General features: G+C 36.6%; 1 protein-coding gene across 6 annotated transcripts in view; it reads left to right on the top strand.

Annotated features, from left to right (window-relative positions):
- CLOCK (clock circadian regulator) overlaps positions 1-27,242 on the top strand; it is a 134,445-nt gene that overhangs the window by 89,039 nt on the left and 18,164 nt on the right. For 5 of the 6 annotated variants that reach the window (XM_032334345.1, XM_032334346.1, XM_032334342.1 and 2 more), the window contains 11 exons: positions 1,117-1,206; positions 7,145-7,265; positions 10,301-10,414; positions 10,541-10,659; positions 12,692-12,774; positions 13,210-13,316; positions 14,086-14,233; positions 14,741-14,816; positions 19,769-19,910; positions 24,987-25,087; positions 25,617-25,706. In XM_032334345.1, coding sequence (XP_032190236.1) covers positions 1,117-1,206; positions 7,145-7,265; positions 10,301-10,414; positions 10,541-10,659; positions 12,692-12,774; positions 13,210-13,316; positions 14,086-14,233; positions 14,741-14,816; positions 19,769-19,910; positions 24,987-25,087; positions 25,617-25,706 — 1,191 coding nt within the window. The remainder of the gene's footprint in view (positions 1-1,116; positions 1,207-7,144; positions 7,266-10,300; positions 10,415-10,540; positions 10,660-12,691; positions 12,775-13,209; positions 13,317-14,085; positions 14,234-14,740; positions 14,817-19,768; positions 19,911-24,986; positions 25,088-25,616; positions 25,707-27,242) is intronic. The other variant, XM_032334347.1, reaches the window with a different exon arrangement.

Raw genomic sequence — 27,242 nt, 5'->3', positions numbered from 1 at the left:
CTTCCTTCCCTCTGAAGTTCATAAAGGAGTACTTTGTAATGGACAATATCCACTGTCTCTAAACTCAGTGTAGTCTGATGCACCTTGCTACTGACATAAGTCTTAAAAGTCATCAAAATTCACTTGTCATTTTCTTAGTCCTTATCCTATTTGATCTCTTCTTATAGTGAACAGTCCCTCTTCCTCCTCATTCACCTTGTCATTTGCTCTTCCACTGCCTTCCTTGACAATGTCTTTATTCTCTGTCGTTTTCTCTGGCCCTTGTCCTCCTCCTCATCCCCATGTGTAGATAATTATTCCAAGGATTTGTCTTTGGCATGCTTCTGTCTTTTGCAGATCTCATTTCTTCAGCTGTCACTTCTGTGCCTAGGGTTTTCAAGTGAAAATACTTTATAAAATATAAAGTACAGGGTTGCTTTATTGTTAATTATCTTATCCCCTGTACTAGCTTCTCTCTGAACTCTAACTTCCCATTTCTCAAAGTTTGCCTAATTCTCTGTTCCTACTGCTACTGATTTCATTCATATTTTCATTAACTTCCCTGACTTCCAGAAGCCACTGAAATTTTCCTGACTTAATTCTGTTTCTTCTGAATCGATGTCATACTGCTTCTAGACTACTTTTGAATGAAGTCCTTATGTCTTGACCTGGTATTCAAGGCCTTGCGTGATCTGACCCAGCCTACTTTTTCAGCTTAATTTCCCTTTCACTTTAACCTCATGTATCTCCTTAAGTTTCAGTGGAACATCTTTTTATTAATATACCCAAAAGGTGGGAATATGTTCTTTTGTGTCAGGCATATCATTGATGTCATGTCAGATACCAGCATCTTCAAATAAGGCAGTTCTCTTATAATGTACATATAGTAATGATAGAACATTACGAATCTGTTTTAGAAGGCAACTCTCCCATGTATGACCATATTGTGATCTTTTTCCCCCCAGAAACATTTAAGAATGCACAAAGATATGTACTAAGGTGTTGTCAAGGGAAAAGTTAGCATTTGGCAGCACTCTGGAAATTACACACTAAGTACTTTGTCATTTAATTAGATTTTTTTTTTCTGTCCTATACTTTTTTTCTTTTCGCTTAACTGACCATTATGTTTAATTTCAGGCTCTTGATGGTTTTTTTTTAGCAATCATGACAGATGGAAGCATAATATATGTGTCTGAGAGTATAACTTCATTACTTGAACATTTACCAGTAAGTATCCTGTGATCTTTTTCTTATTTAAGACCTATTTTAAATGTTCTAAAGCATGAGGAAGAGGATCTCCAGAGCAATGTTGAACAGTTGTTAGAGTCAGAGGGAGAGCTTTAACCATGTCTCCCTATTTGGCAGTAACTAATATTAACTGCCACTGTATCTAACCTTTGCCCTTCTTACTCTCGTGCTGTTCTCAGTGTTTCCTTTTTAATCAGCATGGCGACAGTGTTGCTAAGTTACTGGAAATACCTTAAGAATAAGTAAATTTGGGGGGAGTTATTTGTTCCTTTTAGAGGAACTCAAGTAATTTTCTCAAAAAAATAACTTAGAATAACATACTAAAAATAATAGGTACAGAGTTTTTGTGTCCTGTGCTAGAAGTGAGAATTTGATAATGACCATATTCAGTTTATTTTCAATATGACCAAGCGAATTAGAAAAGAATTATATTGTATAATTTTGATCAGGATGATGAATACCTGAATTATATCTTATTGCTTGCTGTTTTATTAAACGTGTATTTGTTGACTACTCTGTGTCACACTGTTATGCTGGGTGCTGTGCTGCAGTTGACAGTTTTTATGAATTTAAAGTTTTTATTTAAAATGTAATTGTTTAAAAAATGTAATTGTTCTTATTTAAGATAGGACTTGTAGTGAAATATTCTGAAGTTATTTATAAATTACTCTTAAATTGCCCATCTTTTGAAGATTTATAAGAATACAAAGTAAACTCTTCTATAAAGGTCTCTTTCAGGAGATAGCAAAAAGCACTATCACCCTTCCTTTGATTATTCTGCTACTTTATATGTTACCAAAAGAATAGACTTCACACTTAAAGATCAGATTCTACAGCACGCCTAGTTAGGATTTAGGTCTTTGATCATTAATGTTTTTCTTCTCAATGCAAACCCTCTTTGCCCACACATTCCCTCCTGTTTTGTTTTGTTTTGTTTTGTTTTGTTTTAACTTTTAATTTTAGAACTGGTTTTATATTTACAGAAAAATGAAGAAGATAGTACAGAGAGTTCCCATATGCTGCATGCCCAGTTTCCTCTCTTACTCACATCTTCTGGATCTTTTTAGGTGATTGTGTAAGCCAAAGCTTATAGACTGGCAGGTGTATTTTTTTGGCAGAGCAGATTGCTAGTGATCCAGTAGACCCATTTCATTTCATTCTGAGTTAAGAGTAGCCTTTTTTTAAAACAGTTTTTCGCTTTTCTCTGCTTACTGTACCTTCCCTCACATCACTGACGTTGCTGAATTATATGTTATTTAATGATTTGAAAACATAAGCACAAGTGTCTTTTGAGAAAATGAAATAATACTTGTTTAGGATTATGCATAATAGGAGAAAACAATATGTGCTTTCCTATTTTGAGTTGTCATTAAAAATTAACTGTAACAGGGCACCTGGGTGGCTAGTGGGTTAAGCCTCTGCCTTCGGCTCAGGTCATGATCTCAGGGTCCTGCGATAGAGGCCTGCATTGGGCTCTCTGCTCAGCAGGGAGCCTGCTTCCCTTGCTCTTTCTGCCTGCCTCTCTGTCTACTTGTGATCTCTCTTTCTCTGTGTCAAGTAAATAAATAAAATCTTTTAAAAAAATTGAGTGTAACAAATAGTTTAAAATAATTTTTTCATTTTAATATGCAAACCTTTTTTGTCTAAAATAGAATTTTGGCTGTTCCCTGAAAGGCAAGAAATATTAGCAAATCCCCAAATTAGGCTTTAGTGTTTATAATTCAGTTCTCTTGAGAAATTAGAATTTGCCATCTTAGTGTTCACTGGGACTTAAAATTTTTAAATCCTAATTCTGACTATAAAATTACAAAACTGATACTTTAGGTCCTGCAAAAAGAATATTTTTCTTTGTCACTTCATACTTATGAAATTAACTTAGGTACATTTTAACTATTTGTGGCTAACAATTAGGAGAAGGGATTTTGTTGATTTTTTCCCCCCTTCTTGGTTTGACATTCTGTGACAAAATCATAGGGTCATAGAACCTCAGCATCAGAAGGGATTTTAGACCTCCTCAGCCCAGCCTGCCTTTATGTTATCAGCAGACATGTTCCCAGAGAAATTGGATTTAATTATACAAACATTTAGTAAAAGTGGCAACACAAAAAGTCAGGCCTCTTGACTGGGAACTTAAAATTGGTTAACACTTGACAACTTAAGACTTGATTTCCTCACACTTGCTTAAATGTGCTCCTGAGAGAGAGCGTATATTAAACTTGTAATCACCTGTAATGTGGGGCGGGGAGGGGGGTGGGGGTAGGAGAATGATTAACCGTGTTACAGTGTAACAGAGTTCAAGAGTGAAAGTGCTGCTCTGAAGATACTTTTCCTTTCCTTTCTGTTCTTCTTTACTTGTTAGTTGGGAAGTATAAACATAAGTGTGTTTTAAGAAAGTCAGTACAGACTTTGGTATAAATATAGTATGCCACAATATAATTTAGAATTTTTTTTGAATAGTTATATAATGATTTTGAAAGCTTATTTGATAGGGCCAGAATTTTTGTTCCTGGTGCCTGTACCAAAAGAACATAGTTATTATATCCAACATATATTTGACATTTTTCTCAGAGGAGCTTTTAATCCTTTTTAAGCAACTTGTGTTTATATTTCGAAACTAAAAGCAGTTATCTGACTGTTGGTTGTCTCCCTGAAAGAAAAGGAAATTGGTGGGAGTGAATAGTTTCCGCTTAATGGTCTCATTGACCTACTGTAGAGAAGAACAGAAAGACCTGAATGATCGAGTAATTCCATTCCTGGGTATTGACCCAAAGAAAACATGAATACTAGTTCAGAAAGATACATGTACCCCTATGTTTATTGCAGCATTATTTAGGATAGCTAAGGTGTGGAAGCAACCCAAGTGTTCATCTATAGATGAATGTATGAAGAAGGTATGGTGTATATATATAATGGAATACTACTCGGCCATAAAAAAGAAGGAAATCTTGCCATCTGCACCAACATGGATGGACCTAGAGGGTATTAAGTTAAATAAGTCAGAGAACGACATATCCTAAATAGTTTCCCTTATGTGTGGAACCTGGAAAAGAAAAGAAATGAATAAAAAGATCCCAATAGACTCTTAAACACAGATAAGAAACTAATGGGTGCCAGAGGAGATGGGGGAGGATCGATAAAATAGGAGAAGGGGATTAAGAGGCACAAATTTCCAGTTTAAGAAAAAGAAAGAAAGGAAACAGGCTGTTGATTTAGGTCACATTATAAACAGCAGATTTTATATTTCTTCTTCATGAAAATGATTGAGAGGGATAGAAGGATCCAGATAGCTACCATTTTCTTTTCTTTGAATTGTGTTTGGGAACTGAGTGGGTGGTATGCCAACATCAAGTATGATTACCTTCATTTAGAGATTTTAAATGTAGTGGTTAAAGGAAAGTTTGACACATTAATTAATTCATTAGTTGCCTGCTAACTCTGACATTTCAGATTATCAAGTGTCAGGGGAAGCAGAATGGTGGGGAAGCATTACCTGTGACCATACCACTCTATACTAGCCATTCATATTTTCTCTATAAATATGAAACCTCCTATAAGTTTATAGGTGGAAAAGCAAGGGTAACATGGCTCACATCATAATTTACTGGAATAGAAGAAATTGAAGATAAGAATAAATAATAGAAAACAATAATCATTTCCAAAATGAAAGTTTTAGTTTTTCAAATTGGTGTCTTATTTTTCTGTTAAGACAGTTTTTATATTGGTACCAATGCATAGATTATTGATACTTTATTTCATCAATAAAAAGCAGTTTTCTAGCTTTTGTTCTTATTCATGCTTCAATTTTAAGTTCATTACTTCTGGAGATTTTTCAGACTTTCAGAAAAATCTCATTAAAATACAGATATATTTTTGGTATGGTTATCCCTTAAGCTTTATCAAATAACTCCTTAGCCCAAAATATTTTACTGTATTGATGACACTTATGTGCAAAGCATTGTGCCAGTGCTGCCTTGATTTGAAGGACAGGAGATAAAGGTGTAAGAGATAGGGCCCTTTTGTTCACTCATGGGGTAGCAGGACATAGACATTAAAATATAGCCAATTTTTTTTTTTATGAAAAAGGAATGATATGAGTAATAAATACTAAAGGAATTTTATTATTTTTACTGTGGATTATGGTGTTTAGAGAATGCTTTTTTAAAAAAATTCATTTCAGGGGTAGAATTTAATGATTCACAGCTGTGTGTAACACCCAGCGCTCTCATTACATCAAGTACCCTCCTTAATGCCCATCACCCAATTATCCCTTCCCCTCCAGCAGCCCTGAGTTTGTTTCCTAGAGTTCAGCATCTCTTATGGTTTGCTTCCCTCTCAATTTTCATCTTATTTTATTTTTCCTTCCTTCCCCTATGTTCCTCTGCCTTGTTTCCTTAAATTCCACATATGAGTGAGATCATATGTTAATTGTCTTTCTCTGACTGACTGATTTCATTTAGCATAATACCCTCTAGTTCCATCCATGTCGTTGCAAAGAGCAAGAAGAGAATGCTTTTTTGAAGGAAATAATTTGATTTAAACTTTGAAAGGTAGAGAGTACAAATCTGGAAAGAGGAGGGAAGGATATTCTATTTCATGGGGTGGACAGTGAGGGCTAGAAAAAAGAAAATGTGTGGAGAGAAGAAAAACATCCCTTTCTTACCTCTCACTAGCCCCCATGGTTGGTTTTTATTGTTCGTTGAGGGTTTTTTCCTTTGTTTTGCTTTTTTTTTTTTTTTCCCTTATAACAAAGTGTTTAGTGTTTAAAATAGAAACAGTGGAAGTGCTTTGGTTGAATGCAGGGGCATAGACCTTTAGCCCGGCCTCCACAACCCCTTCTCACTCCCCTTGCCCTCCACCCCTTCCTCCACAGTTCCTGGCATACCACTTCACTGTTCCCAGAATTCCATGGGGCAGTTTGAAAATGTAGAGAAACCAAGTCAAATGGACTGGATTTAATAGGAAATGTGAAGTCACTGAAGTTTTGTCATGATTCTTTTTAAATTATTATTATGTTATTATTTTTATTTATCTGAGAGAGAGTACACATGTGCCTGAGTGCAGAAGAAGGCAGAGTGGGAGGGAGAAGCAGACTCCCTGCTGAGCATTGAGTCTGAGGCAGGCTTGATTCCAGGACCCTGAGATCATGACCTGAGCCAAAGGTAGATACTTAACCAAGTGAGCTACCCAGGGGCCCCTCTTTAGTAGTCCTCAAGGGTAGGAACTATCTTAACCGTTTTTTATTCCACAACCGTGGCACATCACAGACAACCTGATGTTTGTCAAATTATTTTTGGTTACTAAACCATGGTTAAAGCCATATTTTTAGCAAGGATTGTAAAGCTTAACATACTACTTGCCTCTTTTGTTATCTAAAAGCAAGGCTTTTTGTCAGTGGGATGCAGGATAAATGGCAGGAAAAAATGAAATAAAAAAGAAAAGACACACTAGACAATTGAAATAACACCGAAATCAAATCTTCTCTTCACTTAGCCAGTGGCTAATGCTTTGGTCCTTTGTTATAGTGTACACCACCATAATTTACCAGAGGTTTGGATATGTGGTAATGCTGTATCTCCTAGCCAAAGATACTTGTATTAAGCCTTCTTAGTCCTGTTATATAGTAAATGTTCAAATTTGGTGAAACTCACGTTTGCAAATAATTTATCAGACTTTCACAGTCATATTGATCATTGATCTGATGACGCTCATAGCAGGGGCATATGGAAGTCATGTCAACCTTCTTCCACCTTCTCTTGTTGTTTGAGCTGTGCTTTATAACTTGGAATCTGTCCGTTTTTATAGATGATTGAAAGTTAGCTATATGCTCATGTGGTGTTTTAAGAAAGATGATATACTTTTAAAATAAATGTACTTGAATCACTAAAATTATTGTGTTTTTTAAAAATTTCTTTTTTAGTCTGATCTTGTGGATCAAAGTATATTTAATTTTATCCCAGAGGGGGAACATTCAGAGGTTTATAAAATACTCTCTACTCATCTGCTGGAAAGTGATTCGTTAACCCCTGAATATTTAAAATGTAAGTAGTCACTGTCAAGCAAAAAGTTAAATGTATTTGGTTGCACTTTCCTTTAGTTTTATAACAAACACAGTTTAGTTTTTGTAACAAACACAGACATGTCAAACCATATCAACACATAGCATCATGCCATATACCCTATTAGATCCTTTTTAAATATTAATATATACATAATGGAATTATGACCATATTAAAAGTCTGCACTCTCTTTCAGGGTATATTGAAACCTACTCTTTTTTGTTGTAATAGTTTTGCCAAATAGTCTCATTTTTACCATCACTGACCAATTGAACACTGGAACTGTAGAAAAAAGTAACTTCTGTATTTCAGGATATTATTATGTAAAGGAAATTGCTTTATTAATTAAACTGAATTAAGTTATCATTTATTGTATATATTTAATATGCCTGGAACTTGGGCTATCTCATAAGAGTGCCAAGAATAGTGAAAAATAGTCCTTGCCTTCAAGAAGTACAAAATACTGTGGTATAATTAGACATTTCTCTTAGATTCATTTGACAAATTAATTTGACCAGACTGTTTCATTTTCTTCACTAAATTACCCCTTGTTTAATCTGAAATTATTATAACACTGTTTAGTATTTAATCACTTTTTTTTTCGTGATTTAAAATATTTGAGTTTTCTGGTAATACTACTTAATCATTTTAAAAGTTATTTTTATTTTGAACCCCGAAATTCTGTAGCATACTTACTAAAAATACACACACACACACACACACACACACACACACACACTCACCTTTATGTGTAACTATGTGTGAATGTATATCTTTGTTAAGAACAGATTAGAAGGAGTCAGGAAGAACTAGAGATAAGGAGAATCCATTTGAAGCCTAGTTCTTATGACATTGACCAATAAACCATTCCAGGAAAGAGATCTGGACTGGACACAGAGGCAGTTTTGTGTCTGTAAATAGGGCTTGATGTCATGGATTGAATGGCACTGTTTAAGGTAAACATATAGAACAAAGAGAAGAAAGTTGGAACTCTGGGCCATAGCAGTAGGTGGACAGAGGAGAGATGGTCCACTTTAGCGACCTTTGTAAGGGCAGAATTGACTAGAGAACTGAATGCAGGCAAGCTTCTGGCAGAAAGACAGCTCACAGACTTCTGCTTCCAAGATCAGAGGTGAGGTTGGCAACAGTACTTTTTGATAGAGAAAAGCTTTAATTAAATGACTTCCTGACCCCCTAGTTAAACAATTAGTATACAAAACAAATTTATTTCTCTCCCAAAAGTGTTGATGCCAAGTGAATAATGTGATATATAACAGGGAAAATTGCTTAGAAAATTCAGGATCCTGCAAACTGGTCGTTTGGGCCATAGTGAAGATGGGGTGGTACAGGTGGTGTGATTTGTGTCCAGAGAAGGAAATTGGGCTCACTAGTTCAGCCTAAGGAGTTTGCGTTTTATCTTTTACATAATGAGGAGCTAGTGAAAGGGATTTGGGGGAAAACAAAAAAAGTGGTCTGAAAAAAAGTATACCTCAGGTGAAAAATTTTGGAAGGACCAGACTGGAGGTAAGAATAGCAATAGAAGTAAGGGTGGAAAGAAAAACCTATATATCAGTGTTGAGTAGATGAACTCAGGAGGACTTGGCATTAGGCACAAGTGACCAAGTGGCCGGGGATCATCAGTGAGGAAGGTTTTAGGAAGAAAGTAGTTAGATCTGCTGAGTTTGATAATAAAGGCTTTTGTGGTAATGACAGAAGAGTATGAGTTTGATGCTGTGAGTGAAAAGAGGTGTTACTAGTCCTTGAGTGCTGAAATAATGATGAGAAGGTACTATTAGTCTAAGAGTAGTAGGCAAGATTGAATTCTAGTGGCAGGAGTGTAGAAGCTTAAAGAATACATTTTGCAGCTACCTGAATGCAGGGTAATTTCTCTACTAAATTGGTGGTATTGGATGCTAAGTTGGAAAAAATGACTAGTGAGAGCTTGGTGAAATAAACAGCAGGTCCTGGTGACAGATTGGTTTTGGGGCATATGATAGAGAAGAGACCAAATTGGTAGGGTTTCCAACTGGGGAGAGAACACACATAAGACAGAGGAGAACAGCTGGCTTAGAAGAAAGAGGGATAAATTCACTTCCAGATATTTCGAGTTTAAGTTGCTTGGTGGGACAATCAAGTAGAAATGTCCTAAAGCAAATAATGATATGAGATTTGGTCTTAAACATAAAATGTTAGAATTAGAGATTTAGGAGTAAATAAATTTACCAATGCCAATAAATTTACAAGGGGATAGTAAAAGATAAAAAAGAACTCTTGTGAATGCTCATAGTTTGAAAATTGATTGATGGAGAGTTTATGGAAATAGTAAGGTAGGAAGGTTAAGTTTAGTGTTATGGAGATGAAAATGTAATGAGTCTTAAAGAGGTAGAAACAACGAGGAAAGATCACTGATTATATTGTTAACTCAATACAAATGTTGGTGATCTTAAAAAGAAATTTCTTCAGAGGTGTGAGGACTAAACACCACATTTCATGAAAATTCAGGGAGATGAATCTATGGAAATAGAGCATGTAATAAAAAGGAAGATCTATGATCCAAAAAGAGTAGCATGAAAAACCCTTTGTTTAAGGTGGAAAGACCTCAACAAATTTTAAAATTGGAAAGTAAGGACCAAAAGAGAATGTATGGATGCTAAAGGAATGAATGACCGTGGAGTAGCCCTAGTCCTAGAAAAGGTCGGAAAGACTTTGAGGTGGAGAAAAGCATTAGCTTTGTAATGGAAGCAAAACCTTTCTTTCACATGAGAGTGAAGAATGAGAAGGAAAAACAGATGAAAGTGGGGGAAATACACAGTTGCTTATAACAGAAGATATGTCTCCTCTATTAAGGATAAGATGAGATCGTCTTCTAAAGATATTTTACTTTTATGAACTAAACAAAATGTCATTGAGGACTTCTGTTGGAGAAAATAATGATTATAAACTTACACAACTTTTATCATCTTATAGATCATTCATTATGACAGATCACAAATATATCACATTTTTTCTCATTTCAGCAAAAAATCAGTTAGAATTCTGTTGCCATATGCTTCGAGGAACAATAGACCCAAAGGAGCCGTCTACCTATGAATATGTGAAATTTATAGGAAATTTCAAATCTTTAAATAGTGGTGAGTTAAAAATATAGTGAATTTTAAGTTGGTTCTTTAAACTTTTAAAGACACAGATGTTTGAACATCAATAATAACTAGATTTTACTGGAGTAACTGATGATAATTATTTCCTTATTTTTTTAGTATCCACTTCAGCACACAATGGTTTTGAAGGGACTATACAACGCACACACAGGCCTTCTTATGATGATAGAGTTTGTTTTGTAGCTACTGTGAGATTAGCTACACCTCAGTTCATCAAGGTATGTCTCTATTTTCCAAAGAGGATTTCACTTCATATTATGAGAGCTAGCTTTATGTAATTTTTTTGTTGTTTCCAGAATAACTGATAGTTCTTACAAACATTAAAGCAGTAATGATCATGAGCCATTAAATATACGTGCTTGTGATAATTTTTTAAAATTTAAAATCAGTTAATTAACATATACTGTTTTTTAAGTTTCAGAAGTAGAATTTAGTGATTCATTAGTTGCATACAACACCCAGTGCTCTTTACTTCCAAGTGCCCTCCTTAATGCCTATCACCCAGTAACACCATCCCCCAGCCCCCGACCCCTCTAGCAACCCTCAGTTTGTTTCCCAGAGTCAAAAATCTCTTACGGTTTCTCTCCCTCTCTGATTTCATCTTAATTTATTTTGAAGCAAATGAGTTATCAAGGCACTCATTAAATTATAACTAATTTTAAAATACATATCCTTTGCAGTTAACCAGTGGTTATATATCACCACTGTCCTGCTTTTGTGCAAAGTGTTAGGTTACTTTTTTATATAGTTCACAATCTATACTCAAGGGGAAAGACCAAAAATTTAGATGATTTTTAAAGATTGCTTTTGAGATTTTCTTTTGAAATATGTAAGTGACCTTTTACCGCATATAATTTTACCTTTTTAATTTTAAAATTCAGTTAAATAATTTATTTTATTCCCTGGGGCTCAAGAAGTAGATGATTAGTAGTAGACAAGTGGGAAAATAGTTCAGCCACTAGAAAGTGGCTTGAAATAAGCCAGGCTAAGATTTTAAATTTAGAGGGAGACCGTATTCTAGAAATAGCAGTTTGAGAACCTTAGTCCAGTCTTGTTCTGCTTGTTCTGTTCTTAGGAAATGATAGCAGCGGCTAACATTTGCTGATGGCTGCGTACTTCATATGTACAGTCTCATTTAATTCTTCTGATAACTTTATAAGATAGATGCTAGTATGAACCTCATTTTATATGTAAGGAAATTGAGGCTTTGGGAAGTTACTTGCTCAAAGTTGCAGCTGTTAAGTGGTAGATTAATTAATTGATTAATACTTGCTCGAAGTTGCAGCTGTTAAGTGGTAGATTAATTAAAATTCCCATTTTCTCAAAGCCCAAACTCTTAATTCACTTCATTGTGCTGTAGGAGGTCATTCAAGGACACAGAGGAGGTTGGACTGCATTGCTGAGTATGACTAGGGTCTGGGATTATTGTGAGTGGAGGGCGTAGGGATGGTGGAAGATGAGATTAGACCAGCAAGCAGAGTCCAGAAATAAAATATGTTTCTTTGTTGTTTCTCCATGCTAAAGAGTTTATACTTTATCCTAACCGAAGGAGAAATCATCAAGGTTTTTAAGCAGGGAAGTCATAATCTTACTTGAGTATCAGAAGGTAACTGTGGCCAGAGTAAAAGATGAGTTAAAGAACAGGGAGACTTGTCTGGGGAGAAGCTATGGCAATAACATGAGCCAGAGATGGCAAGTCTAGAGTCTAATAAGACCCTGCAGATGGATGGGATTACATAGTTGTTTTTTTGTTTGTTTTTTTTAAATTTAGAAGGTGAAATTGAAAGGATTTGGTAACAGCCCTTTAGGTAGTTTTTAAAAGGGGAAAACGAGAGTGTCTTGTGACTATCAGATTTCTAGACTGATGGCACAGCACAGGTATGCCTCCAGGAACGAGATACAAAACTGTGTGCATATAAGGAGTAAGGCAGCTAGTTCATTTTAGGACATACGGAGTTTGTGATGCGTGGGGACATCCAGACAGAAATGTAGAACTGTAATTCAGGAGAGAGATCTGAATTTAGAATTAGGGTTTTACAGGCATGTGAGTGAATAGAGAAATAATGTTGAGTGAGAAATACTTTCCAGAATTCTTCATGTTTATTGTCACATTCTTTAATACTAGAAAATTAAAATGTGATTAAAAAATAGGGAAAAATGATCTAATATTGAGTTTCATGGCTGACAATATTTAGGATTCTCCTAAGGGCACAGAACAGTATTTCTAAATTTTAATTAATTTGCTTTTAGGAAATGTGCACTGTTGAGGAACCTAATGAAGAGTTTACATCCAGGCATAGTTTAGAATGGAAGTTCCTATTTCTAGATCACAGGTAACTTCATTTTAAATTCCATTAAAAGCTAAAAGTCACGTAAGTCTTGAAATTAATGGGTTTCAGGGACAAAATTTTTCTAATGAGATGTTCAATCCATTATCCATTTTTCAAAACTTAAGATTGCCCCCAAAGCTGATTTCTTTTTTTAAGATTTACTTTATTTTTTATTTTTTAAAGATTTTTAAAATTTATTCATCTGAGAGAGAGAGATCAAGCAAGAGTGCAAGCAGTGGGAGAGGGTCAGAGGGAGAAGGAAAAGCAGGCTCCCCACTAAGGAGCCCAACACGGGCTTGGTCCCCAGACCCCAGGATCATGACCTGAGCCAAAGTCAGATGCTCAACCGACTGAGCCCTGTGCCCCTCAAAAACTGATGTCTAGTTGAAGTATTTCTTATTATGGAAAAGTTATAATATTGATTGTTTTCTAATTTAGGGCACCACCTATAATAGGATATTTGCCCTTTGAAGTTCTGGGGACATCGGGCTATGATTACTATCATGTGGATGACCTAGAAAATTTGGCAAAGTGTCATGAGCATTGTAAGTAGATTTTAATGTTTCTGGTGATAATAACTGCTTCTGGTCAACTAAATAGTGTAATAATAGAGGGTGGTAAAATGCAGACTTGTAACCATTTTTGTATTTGTTTTAAAAAAATACTGGAAGATTTCCTTTTTTGGAAGATTTTTACTTTATAGCCAATCCAGTAGGAATTGTAGATCAAACTTAAACTTGTTTCTGTTTTACATATTTTAATCTGTAATAGTAAGTACAGGTTTATAATATGGCATCTAATGAACCTTGTTTTTGGAGTGTATAAGTTCTAAATCCGGAGTAAGAGAAATAGATTGCTTTGAAAATTGTATATGTCAAAATACTGTAACCTTAGTTCATGAGTTTTAATACCCAGGCATGTAAGTCTGCCCAGGAGGCTAGTACACATTTAAAGAAACTCTTAGAAAGCCACAATGAATTCACGTCAAGAATTATACATATATAATTCTTGACGTGAATGTCATAGTTTAGAGCAGAAGCTGTAACTGTCTTTTTATGACCTGCTGTGTTGTGGTTATTAGCAGCAGGAACAGTAGCCCCTCGTTGTGCCTGGCTGACACAATTCTAAACGATTTATGTATGTTATCTCCGTAGAATCTCTGTAGAATAACATATTCTTACAACTGATATATATGTTATTGAAAAGCCAGAAGAATTGTGTTTATAGATTTAAATATAAATGATAGCTTTGACTAAAAACCAGATTCATAGCTAATGATATGAATCAATAAATTTTTTCTCTTTTTCTTCTTAGTAATGCAATATGGGAAAGGCAAATCATGTTATTATAGGTTCCTCACCAAGGGACAACAGTGGATTTGGCTTCAGACTCATTATTACATCACTTATCATCAGTGGAATTCAAGGCCAGAGTTTATTGTTTGTACTCACACCGTAGTAAGGTAATAATCCTTTTATAGCATTTCTGAATTACAGAAACACTGATAGTTTGGCAATGTAATTTTTAGGCATAACTTGTTAAGAACTACAGTGGTCTTTCTCTTAATTTTTTATACATGTTTTCAATGCATTATTAAAGGCATTATATGGAGATAGAATGGAGGTAATATACATATATAATTCTTGACATGAATGTCATAGTTTAGAGCAGAAGCTGTAACTGTCTTTTATGTACCAAAGTCCATCGTGTAAAAGGAGCACTGGAGTAGATAAGAATACTTTTCCTTTATTTAATTCTTCTTAAGTACTGTGAGTCACAGATCATTTACAGAGATACCTAGGTTAAGATAGAACACTATAGATGTGTTCTAGGTTTGGGTAGTGCATAACAAATACCGTGGAATCTGTGATGAACAAGTAAGACACATAACAAACACGGAACACATCTCTACAGTATTTTAGGTGAATGGTTAAGCACGAAAATTCTGTTTTTTTTTTTCCATTTGTAGTTATGCAGAAGTTAGGGCTGAAAGACGACGAGAACTTGGCATTGAAGAGTCTCTACCTGAGACAGCTGCTGACAAAGTAGGTATTCTAGAGTTTTAAAAAAAATTATTTCTTTCCAATGAAAGGCAAGACTCAATATAAGAAAAGCATTTTTTAAATATTTCATTGCCTCACTTGTGACAGGGTTATAAATTATATATTACTATTTATTTTTATTTTAAATTTAATATTTTAAAATCTTTTCTGCTTCTAAAAAAGATTTGAAGGGCCTCCTGTTTAGTGAGAGACATATTATCTCAGATTTAAACTACCATTTACTAATCTCCTGCAATGTGCAAGGCTCTGGCTAGTTCTTCATATGAAGCATGAAGAGTCATTTATTCCTCAGACATCTTTATCTCATAGGTAATATCCCCATTTTGAAAATGTTGAAACTGAGGCTTTAAGTGGGGGGAGTCTCCCCTAAAGACACATGGCTTGGAGTTGTAGTCAGAATTTAAACTGTGGTTTCTCTTTTCATTAATACCAGGTGGAAGTTTAGTATATTAGTTACTTATTGTTGTGTAACAAAACTTAATGATATAAAAATAATACACATTTATTATCTCATAGTTTCTCTGGGTCAGAGATCTAGGCAGTTTAGATGCGCCCTGTGCTTCGAGGGCCAGGGTCTCTCACAAGGCTGTAATCAAGGTGTCAGTGGGGGCCACAGTCAACACAGTCAACTCAACTCTGGAGCAGAATCTGTTTCTGAGCTTCCTCAGTGCTTGTTGGAAGGATGGGGTTCCTTAGCAGCTGTTGGACTGAGGGCCTTGATTTATTGCTGGCCAATGACCAGAGACAACCTTCAGTTCCTTTCCAGGTAGCTGTTTCTATCTGAGCAAGTAGGTAAGAAGATCCAGGGAGAGACAACCAGCAGCAAGATGGAAATCAGTCTTTTGTAACCTATTCACAGAAATAATAGCCCATCACTTCTATCTGTTCTGTTCATTAGAAGCAAATCACTAGGTTCAGTCTTTAGGGGAGGGATTATGCAGGGTGGTGACTGCCAGGAAGTGGAGATCATGTGAGCTGGGTCAGAAGCTACCCACAACAGTTACTTTCGATGTGCAGAAGATGAGTGGGATGAAAAGAATCAAGCATCTGTACAAGAAGTGAGTTAAATAGGCAGCATTGCCAGGGTCAGTGTGGGAGATTGTGAGTTTTTCCACAACCCTTATTAAGAACTCTTTCCATGTGCCAGGAAGTACTGGACATGGCTCCAGATGCTCAGAATACATCAGTGAATAACCCAGAGAAGTGCTCGGCAGTCACGGATCCCACGTGAAAGAATTTTTTCAAAGAGGCTTTGTATGCTTAGTGGAAGAAGATCGGGTATATTTTAGTGAAATACATTTTCCGAGAAAAGCGCTTAAATCTAGGGTTCCTTGAAATGAGGGAGGACAGTTATAGAAATTAAAGTAATATAGAGGTCATTCCTCCTTGCTTTGTTTTCTCTTATGCCAGTGTCCAGTCCTTAGTAAATTCAACTAGCCCTACTTCCAGAATATACTCTGCCTATGTCACTCCAGCTCTGCTTACTCTTACCACCACAGTCCTCTTGGATTAGGGAAGATTAGGGAAGAGGTCCATTTGACACATATTTTTGAGAAACTTTAATGTGTGGATGGATTTGAAGGTTATGAATCTAAATGTGGTCACCAGGAAATGAGTGGAGAGAGAGAGAGAGAGGGAGGATGATGAAGAGCTAAGTCCTAGGGCACTCCATCATTAAGGCGTGAAGGAGACTCAAGGGAAATATCCAGTGAAGTGTGAGTAAAACCAGGAAACTGAGTTGTCCTAGAAGCCAGGAAAAAGTGTGTCCATGAGGAGTGAACAGTTAGCTTTGTCAGAGTCGCCTATAGTAGATTAAAGAGTTTAACAACATGTATTCGTTGATCAATAAGAGCAGATTGGGTGGAATAATAATAGGAGTAAGAGCCTAATTAGGGTGGGCTTAAGAGAGAGTTTTCTGGGACAAGGGGATTTAGCGAGGAGGGAAGGTTTTCCTCCAAAGGGGAGGAGTCCTGCAGTAGTAGGAAGAAGAAGTAGGCTTAAAAGAACTATTTGCTTTTTAAGGTGGGAGAAATAATAGCATATTTGTATACTGATGAGAATGCTCTGTTGGAGAGAGAAGAATTACTGATAGAGACAGGTAGAAATGCTAGAGCAATGTTCTCGAACAGAGGAAAGAGGATGGGGTCCAGTTCATAGTGGAAACATAGGGCTTGGCTAGTGGAAAAATTTTTCAGTGAGAGAAGCAAGCTATGACCTTTAGGCCAAATCTGGTCCTCTGCCTGGTTTTGTAACACCCACAAGCTAAAAATATGTTTTCCAGGGCTGCCTCGGTGGCTCAGTGGGTTAAGCCTCTGCCTTCAGCTCAGGTCATGATCTCAGGGTCCTGGGATCGAGTCCCACATCGGGCTCTCTGCTAGGCAGAGAGCCTGCTTCCTCCTCTCTCTCTCTCTCTCTCTCTTTCTCTCTCTGCTTGCCTCTCTGCCTACTTGTGATCTCTCTCTGTCAAATAAATAAAATCTTCAAAAAAATATATATGTTTTCCACACGTTCTTAAGTGATTGAAACAAAAAAAGCAAAAGAAGAATAGTATTTGTGACACATGAAAATTACAGCTTCCAGTTCCACAGCCACATTCAGTTATTCGTATATGGCCTATGGATGCTTTTGTGCTGCAACAGCAGAGTTGAATGGTTGCAGCAGAGGCTGTGTGGCCCTCAAAGTCTATGATACTGACTCTCTGACCCTCACAGACTGTGTCTGCTGATCCCTGCTCTGTGGTGACATGAAGAAAGGCAGAATATATGAGTACAGATGCTGCTAGGTAGATTGATAGAATGATTGGAGTATAAAGCTGTGCTCTTCAGTCAGACAGGAAGCAGAGGAACTGGCTAAGAGTGAGGTTAGGACAGGACTTGTTGGAGGTTTGGGAAGAGGGGAACAAGGATTAAATTGTTTTCTAGGAGAGTAGGAAAGTGAACAAACGAGGTAATTTTAGTCTGGCAGGCAGGATTAAGGGCCTGCTTGAGGTTCTTGGCCATTAATTTAAAGAGAGAACAGTCACCATGTTGAATTTCTTCAGCCGTGTTTAGAATAGATTAAGAATTTGGCTTAACCAGCAGTCCCCTGGGATTTTTCCAGGGGAGTGTGGTGAAGGAGAGTTGATGATACGCCTAAGGGTGTGGTTATGATGGCTAACCATGAATTTAAGCTGGGTAAAGAGGAGAGAAGACAAAGTGAGAACGTGATTGTGAAAATGGGGTAGAATCAATGTATTTTTTGTTCTGCTAAAGGGTTATTGGAGTTGAGGTACTAAAGAGAAATGAGTAGGAAATATGGAAGATGTTGCTCAGAGAGGAGGGTGTTTGAAATGGAGATTATGGAAGGTTTATTCTTAGTGGTAATGACAACGGAATGAGTGACTGAGGACAGGTAGAAATCAAGATCAAGGCATCAAGGAAGAGAGAACTCATGATGTTGAACATGTGAATTAGTACTGATATTGGTAACTGTGGAAGTAGGAATTAGTGAGGGTAAGACAGAGCCAGGAGCAGAAATTTCAATTCAGGTGCTTAGTGAGGAGTGGCCACAAGGTCAGTAGATGACTGACCATAGCAATGAGAGTTAGTCATATAGTGATAATGTGAAATTCTGGCTGTGAGTTTTGGGAAGAAGGAAAGGGAAGTCTTCTGGAAAGAGCAGTAGGAGGACTTTTGTTCCTCTCCAGAGCAGGCTCTGACTGTTAAAAGATAGAAAAGAGCCACCACTTAAAAGACCACATTTTGTTTATCCATCATCTAGTGATAAGACACTTGGGTAGCGTATATCTTTTGGCTATTGTGAATCATTCCGCTATTGAACATGGGTGTACAAATACTTATTTGAATCTCTGCTTTTCAGTTCTTTTGAGTGTATACCTAGAAATGGAATTACTGAATCATGTAGTAATTTTATACTTAATTTTTTGAGGAACTGTCATACTGTTTTCTATAGTAGGTTCACTATTTTATATTCCCACCAGCGGTGTACAAAGGTTCCAATTTATCCTTGTCAGCACTGGGTTTTTTTTGGTTGTAAGTAATATTCATCCTGAAGGGTTTGAAGTGGTATATATCTCATGGCGGTATGCATTACCTTAATGATTACTGACATTGAAATCTTTTCAGTGTGTTTTATTGGCCATTAATATATCTTCTTGGGAGAAATGTCTTTGTAACTTTGTTTTTAAATTTGGATTGTTTTTTAAAATATTTTATTTATTTATTTGACAGAGAGAGAGATCCCAAGTAGGCAGAGAGGCAGGCAGAGAAAGAGGAAAAGCAGGCTCACTGCTGAGCAGAGAGCTCAGTGCGGGGCTCAATCCCAGGACTCTGAGATCATGACCTGAGCCGAAGGCAGAGGCTTAACCCACTGAGCCACCCAGGCACCCCCAGATCTAATTTTCTAGATCTGTTGAACTGTAGGGTTCAGCTGTAGGGTTCTTTGTATATTCTGGGTATTAATCCCTTATCAGATGAGTGGTTTGCAAATGTTATCTGCCATCCCATGGGCAGGCTTTCTATTCTGTTTATAGTGTTTGATGCACTTTTGCTGCCCATGCTTTCAGTGTCACATCCAAGAAGTCATTGCCCAGTCCAGTGTCATAAAGCTTTTCCCCTTTTCTTCTAAAAGTTTTATAGTTTTAGTTCTTACGCTTAGATTTTTGATCCATTTAACTTAATTTTTGTATGTGGCGTGAGTTAAGAGTCCAGCTTCTTTCGTCTGCGTCTGTTTCTGTAGAGAAGCCAAAATTTTCTGGCAATAGAAAAATTTTTATTTCTTTACCTAATATTACACAGGTAAATATTATATAGGTACCTCTGCCTTGTTGCGGGTAAAAACTGATTTTGGGGAGGAAGGGGGTTAGCAGGCTGTATTGCTAATTAGGGATCTCTGAACTGAACTACAAGAAAACATATTTTACTCTGTCTCCTTAGAGCCAAGATTCTGGGTCTGATAATCGTATAAACACAGTCAGTCTCAAGGAAGCTTTAGAAAGGTTTGATCACAGCCCAACCCCTTCTGCTTCCTCCCGGAGTTCAAGAAAATCATCTCACACAGCTGTCTCAGACCCTTCCTGTGAGTACCCTAACTTGAAAGCACTCTCTCTCAAGAGAGTGCTTTTAAATTGTGTTACTGGTGTCAGCATTTTTCATCAAATGCTACTTTATTTTTTTACAGGAAAAGGTTTACTGTAGCATTGCTTACGTTAGAAACACTTTTTAAATTTATTATTTTTTTTAGTTGAAGTATAACGTACAGTGTTATATTAGCTTCAGGTGTACAATATAATGACTTAATTCTGTACATTCTGCTCATTATGATGATAAATGCACTCTTAATCTCCTTCACCAATTTAAGAAACAAAACAAGTTAACAAAGAAAAAGACAAAAAGCCAGACTCCTAAATATAGAAGAGCATGGTTTGTTGTCAGAGGGGAGGTGGGTGGGAAGCTGGGTAAAATGCTACTTCAAAATGATAAATTTATACTTTCCTGAAATATACTAACCTTTCCAATGAGCAAAAGCCATGTTGCTCACGTTGAACAAAGAATTAAGTTTATAAAATAGTGTATTAAATATTTAGGTAGTAGTATTGGTATTGTTAAGTTGCCTTTAATCGTCCCTCAAAAAAACAAAACTGTTTATTCATTTTTTACTGGTAGAACCAGTGTTCTTTAAGTTGGCTTTTTTGTTTGTTTTGTTTTTTAAGATTTTATTTATTTATTTATTTAGAGAAAGGGAGTGAGCCAGTGCACGACTTGGGGGGAGGGGCAGAGGGAGATGGAGAAGCAGATTCCTCACTGAGCAGGAAACCTGATGAGAGGCTTGATCCCAGGATCCTGCGATCATGACCTGAGCAGAAGGTAGACGCTTAACTAATTAAGTCACCCAGGCACCTGTTTTAAGGTTGCTTTCTGAAAGTTTTTGCTTTTTTTTTTTTTAATTTATTCTGGTACCCTATGTCTTTTGATTAGGACATTTAGTCCATTTATCTTCAGAGTAACTATTGAAAGGTGTAGATTTAGTGCCATTGTATTGCCTGTAAAGTTACTGTTACTGTATATTGTCTCTGTTCCTTTCTGGTCCATGTTTCTTTTGGGCCTGTATTCGCTTAAAGGATCCTTTTTATTTTTTTTTTTTGCAAAGCTTGTTTAGTGATCACAAGTTCTTTTAGTTTCTCTTTGTCCTGGAAGCTTTTTATGTTTCCTTCTGTTTTGAATGACATCCTAGCTGGATAATGTATTCTTGGCTGCATATTTTTTTCATTTAGCACCAAAAATTTATTATGCCAGTCCTTTCTGGTCTGTCAGGTCTCTGGATAGGTCTCCTGCCAGTCTGTTGTTTCTGCCTTTGTAGGTTACGGACCTGTTGTTCACTATAATATGCTCCATTATACTTAATGCACCCTCCCCTGGCCATCCTCCTCTTCTGGGATCCCAATTATTCTAATACTGTTTTGTTTTATGGTATCACTTATCTCTTAAATTCTCCCCTTACAATCCAGTAGTTGTTTATCTCTTAGCTTCTTTATACTCTGTTATTTTGTCTTCTGTATCACTATTTCTCTTCTGCCTCATTTATCCTAACAGGGCCTCCATTTTTTATTGCATCTCATTAGTAGACTTTTTAATATATCATTATGTATTGTATCTTTATAGTTGTTATTCTGAACTCTAGTTCTGAGCCTTACTTTTCATATTGATTAGGTCCCTGATAGTCAGTCAGTACCACTTGTTACTCTCTTTTTTGAGGTGAATGTTTCCATCTTGTCATTCTATCCAAAGAATAGATGAATGAAAGAAAATATTAAAATGGCAACAATGACCCCAGAGAAATATGCACAAAACAAATCAGAAAAGACCCAAGACTGAATTTTTTTAAAAAAAGTACAATTAGTGAACAGAAAAGAGCAATACACTGGATGCTGTGTGTATTTTGTTCTGTTTATTAGAAAACTAGATCTGGGGGTACCTGGGTGTCTCAGTGGGTTAAGCCTCTGCCTTCGGCTCAGGTCATGATCTCAGAGTCCTGGGATCGAGCCCTACATCAGGCTATCTGCTCAACGGGGAGCCTGCTTTTCCTCTCTCTCTGCCTGCCTCTCTGCCTACTTGTGATCTCTCTCTTTCTCTCTGTCAAATAAATAAAATCTTTAAAAAAAAAACACTAGATCTAGAAATTGTAAAGAAAAAAAAATATGTACACAAATAAAATTAAGTACAATGAAAGGATAGAATGTAACTGTAAAAATGATAGTTAAAATACTAAAAAAAAAAAAAGAAAAAGAAGGAATGTAAACAGAAAGATAAACAGAACAATACACTATATCCTGAGTGTATTTTGGTTTGTTAGAAGAAACTACCTGTCAATGTTATAAAGAAGAAAAAATACATGTACAAAAATAAAATTTTAAATACATTGAAAGGATAGAATGTAACTGTAAAGATGAAAATTAAAGACTTTTACAAAAAAAAAAAGGAGAAAAAAGAATATGATCAAATAGGTGAAGAGAATAGAACCATACATTAGATTCTGGGTGTGTTTTGGTCTGTTTGCTAAAGGAAACTGCATCCCAAAATTGTAAAGAAAGAAAAACTTATATACAAAAATAAATACAATGAGAGGATTGAATGTAAATGTAAAAATGAAAGTTAAAAAGATTTCTAAGAAGTTCATAAAATAAAAATTGGTTGAAAGAGGAAAGAGGAAAAAGAATTAATTTTAAAAAATTAAAAATTGTGGGAAGAAGACCATTTATTATATAAACTGTCTTCCCCTAGTGCTTGAGATTTGCAGTTCTCTGTGATCAGTAAACTTGGTCTTGCCGATCTTCTGGGGGAGGGGCCTCTTGCATTGATTCTTAAGTGTCTTTGCCCCTGGTGGAATGGTGACCACCCTTGCCGGGGGCCAGGCTAAGTAATCTGTGCCTGATTGCTCCTTGTGGCTTTTGTTCCCTGAAGGTTTTCCATGCTGATTTAGAGGATGAGGATGAGGTTGGTGTCTTCCCAATAAACCAGTGGAGCAGAGAGCTCAGTGCCACACTGCTAAGTGCACCCTCGGGGAAAAGCAGTCAATGACTACAGTCTCCCTTGTTTCTGCTCACCTGGCCTGTGACCCAGCATTTCTGTTTCAGTCACATGCCCCATTTTAAGTCTCCAAACCCTGAAGACTTCTGTGGCGCATCCTCATGCCACTTCTGGAGGGGGTGGTCTCGCTGCGGTTCTGCTGTGTCCCTGTGTGTGGTATATCGCATCCCCAAGATGGGAGCCGACTCCTGGGCTCACTGATGATAGGCAGCTTCCCTGCTCTGATGCCTGGAAACTCGTCCACGCTCAGGCAGTCCCAGTCTTCTTATGACCCTGGGGATCCTGAGACCACACCATCCCACTTAGTATTCCATCCTGCTTCCGCCACCTGAGCACCTTTCACGCTGGGACGTCTCTCACCTGAGCAGGCTTCTAAAAGTTCTGATTTTGCACTCCACTGCTGTATCACTTTCCAGTAGCTGGCTTTTGGAGGCTTCCTCCCCCGCAGTTAGTTCATCTTCAGACATATGGCCTCAGCTTCACTTCTCTGCACCTCCTGTCTTGCAGAGAGTGGTCGCTTTGCTATTTGTAGAGTTGCAGCTGTTCTTTTCTTAGATCTGCAGTTGAGTTCACAGGTGTTCAGAATGAGTTGATAGCTGTCTAGCTGAATTCCTGGGGCCAGACAGAATTAAGGTTTCCTATTCCTCTGCCATCTTGGACTAACTCCTGAATGTTATTTTTAATTCTTAATTTTTAATGAAGACTTGCATAATTATCATTGGATTAGTAACCTTCTTTTGTTTAAAGAGTTTAGCAGTTTAATTTCCCAGGGTATTACAACCATGTAAGGAAAAGGAGGTTGTTGGAACCACTGAACACCATAGGTAGAACATTAAAGAGGTGTTAAACATAGAATATCTTAAATCTTAGGGGAAAAAGTTTTTCCTTTGTAGCTATGTTTCTCTTTTTATACATTTTATTTTACTGTGGTATGAATACTTCAACTGAGATCTATCCTGTTAAGTTTTCCAGCTTACAGTCCAATATTGTTGGCTCTAGATACCGTGTTGTAGTGCAGATCTCTAGACCTTATTCGTTGTACTTAATGGCAACGTTACGCCCATTGATTATTAACTCTTTATTTTCCTTATCCCCCCAGTCCTTGTCAGTCACCATTCTACTCTGATTCAGTGAATTTCTCTATTTTAAATACCTCATAGAAGGGAGTCATGCAGTACTTGTCTTTCATTCACTGGCTTTTTCTACATAGCATGATGTCCTCAGGATTGATACATTTTGTCTTATCTTGCAAAATTTCATTCTTTTTAAAGGTTGAGTAGTATTTCATTGTATATATATTACCATATATTTGTTTTTCCATTCATCTCTCATTTTGATTGTTTCCACATCTTGGCTATTAAGAATAGTAGGAGATCACTCTGCAGCCATCATGGAGAATAGTGCTGCCGTGAACATAGGAGTGCAAATATCTCTCTGAGATCCTGATTTAAATTCTTTTGGGTAAATACCCAGAAGTGGAATTGCTGGATCACATGTGGTAGTTCTATTTTTTAATTTTTTTAGAAACTTCCATTACGGTTTCCCACAGTGGCTGCACCATTTCATAACCCCACCAATTTTAAGTGTGGAAGGGTTCCAGTTTCTTTACATTCTCAGCAACACTTCTTGTTTTTTTATAATAACCATCTTGTCACGGGTGAAGTTGTGTCTCATTGTGGTTTTGGTTTGCATTTCCCTGATGGTGAGTAACCTTGAACATTTCATATTCTAGCTGGCCATTTGTGTATCTTCTTGAAGAAATGTCTTTTTGTCTGTAGGCCATTTTTAAATGGAATTATTATTATTATTATTATTTTTACTATTGAACTCTAGGAGTAGTAACCATTTTTAAATATAAAGTTTTCCTATTTCAGATATATTCTTTGTCCTTAAGAAAGAAATAGTTAAAGTGAACCCTCTTACTGTCATAGACTTCACTTCTATGAAATTATTTAGAAAAATAATTGAAAGTTTATTTTTAATTTATTGAATCCATCTTGAGATTTATCTTTGCCAATTATATTTTGTTAAGTACTAACACTGTTTCATTTTTGTTGACGAACCTCAGCCACACCAACAAAGATCCCAGCGGACACAAGCACTCCTCCCAGACCCCATCTACCAGCTCATGAAAAGACGGCAGCGAGGAGGGCATCACTCAGTGGCCAGGTGAGCGTCATCTAGGGAGCACTCGTCTGAATAAAGATTTACTGTAAGGGGGGAAGTCATGTACATTTTTAGAAATTCATTAATCCATTACCCCTTTTTATAAAGATCAGAATTGCTGTTGATAAATCATACTTGAGATCTTTCCCTTTTTGTGAGATCATTCTCAGACATACTCCTTTTGATTATTTTCCAGGTAAAATGTTAGATATTTCTTTTACTTAAGGAAAGTTAATAATTTAGAGCCATTTCATATCTAATTTCGAATACCAGTCACCTTCAGTTATGTCCATTTAATTATTATTGAGAGCCCGTGCAAGGTAATGTGGCAGACGACTTAGAAGATGAAAGGATAAATAGGGTATGGGCACATCCAGGGTCGAGGGGCCATATGCATGCCTGTACGCCGCCAAAGATGTTATGAGGCAAATTGTAGTTCAGTTCTAAAGATACCATGGTGCTATTTCTGGTAGAAGTACTTATGGATGGGAGTAGTTATCACTCCAGTGTTATTTTTTGTTTTGCTTCCTAGTCCATAAATTCCCAATCTGTTGGTCAGTCCTTAACACAGCCAGCGATGTCTCAAGCTGCAAATTTACCAATTCCACAAGGCATGTCCCAGGTATTTTTTGTTTGTTTGTTTCAGTTAAGTATTTTAAAATGATAAGTTGTTTTTAAGCTAATAGAGATTTTAAAAAATATATACTTTTTAATGCAGTGACTCTCAACTGTTGGCATTTATAATGTCTGGGGGCTATTTCTGATTGTCGGTGATCTGATCGGTGATCTAATTGTGGAGTATCACTGGCCCTTGATAGACAAGGGCCAGGGATGCTAGTTGTCTTTCAGGATGCAGGACAGTTTTGTACAACAAGGAATTATCCCGGTTTATGTGCTATGACACCCCCACTGGGAGACACTTTAGACAGATCTTATATCTCATTGAGAGATAAAGCCAAATACTTTGTCTCTTAGTTCTGTGATATTATTTCCCGTTATTCTGCCTTCTGTGTTTGTATCTATTATTTGCATTTAATAGAAATCCTTTCAGTGTTGACAATGTAATGTTTTCCCAAAAGTATAAATAACTTTTGTTAGGATAAAATACAACATTTTAAATATTTCTTAAAGGCATGAGGGAGCTAAGGCACAAAACTCGTAATGTTTTCTCCTACTTATTGTGATCTAATATAAAATACGGTCTGATGATTGTCAATTCAAAAGACAGAGTTCTATACTTTTTGAAAGGTAATATTCAGTATCTTCAACACAAACTTTTGAAGATAGAGAAAAAGGCTTTTTGGAGGGCTTTGCTCACTAGGAGACTTTTTTTTTTTTTTTTAGATTTTATTTATTTGAGAGAGCGCACAAGTTGCAGGGAGGAGCAGACTCCCTGCTGAGCAGGGAGCCCAGTGTGGGCTCGATTCCAGGACCTTGGGATCTTGACCTAAGCCATAGGCAGATGCTTAATTGACTGAGCCACCCAGGTGCCCCTGTAGGAGACTATTTTAAGATTAAGACACATTTCCAATAAATTGGAATTCTTCCTGCGATATCCTGTGCTAACTATTCATGGAAATAATTAAATGAGCAGGATACACTTAAGTGATGAATCACTAAGTGTGACTAAATTTCAGGCAGTAGTAAATAGAAGCTGTTTATGACTCAAGTAAAACCATGAAATAAGATTGAAAATCCTGGAAGTAGAATAACTGTTTGCATTCATGTATGCATTTATTCATTCATAATTGCTTAGTCTATAAAAGTCTACATTTCATACTTGTGAACATACACTGTGAATAGTTTCAGCTGAAAATATGAATAAAAATATGCTTAGTTATCTGTTAGATTTTTATAACCTTCTAATGATGTATACAAAGAGGCCATTCTAGGGATGACAGAATTTGATGTGAATAACTCTAGGAGCAGGCTACTTTTTCATTTGTTACATGATAGAAATTAAGTAACTTGTTCCAGGAAATGATAGAGCCCCGTATGAGCTCTGGTCTTTTTGGTTTTTGTTGTTGTTATTTATCTTAGAAGAGAGCAAGGACTCATGTTCACAGGCAAGGGAGACACAGAGGGAGAAAGAGAAAAAGTCTTCGGGTCCTGAAAGAGGAGAGGGAGAAAGAGAAAGTCTCATGCAGACTTTGTGTTG

This window comes from Mustela erminea, chromosome 2 (genome assembly GCF_009829155.1).
Source record: "Mustela erminea isolate mMusErm1 chromosome 2, mMusErm1.Pri, whole genome shotgun sequence".
Lineage (NCBI taxonomy): Eukaryota > Metazoa > Chordata > Mammalia > Carnivora > Mustelidae > Mustela > Mustela erminea.
Note: the sequence above shows the minus strand (reverse complement) of the source record. Positions and strands in the feature narration are given on the sequence as shown.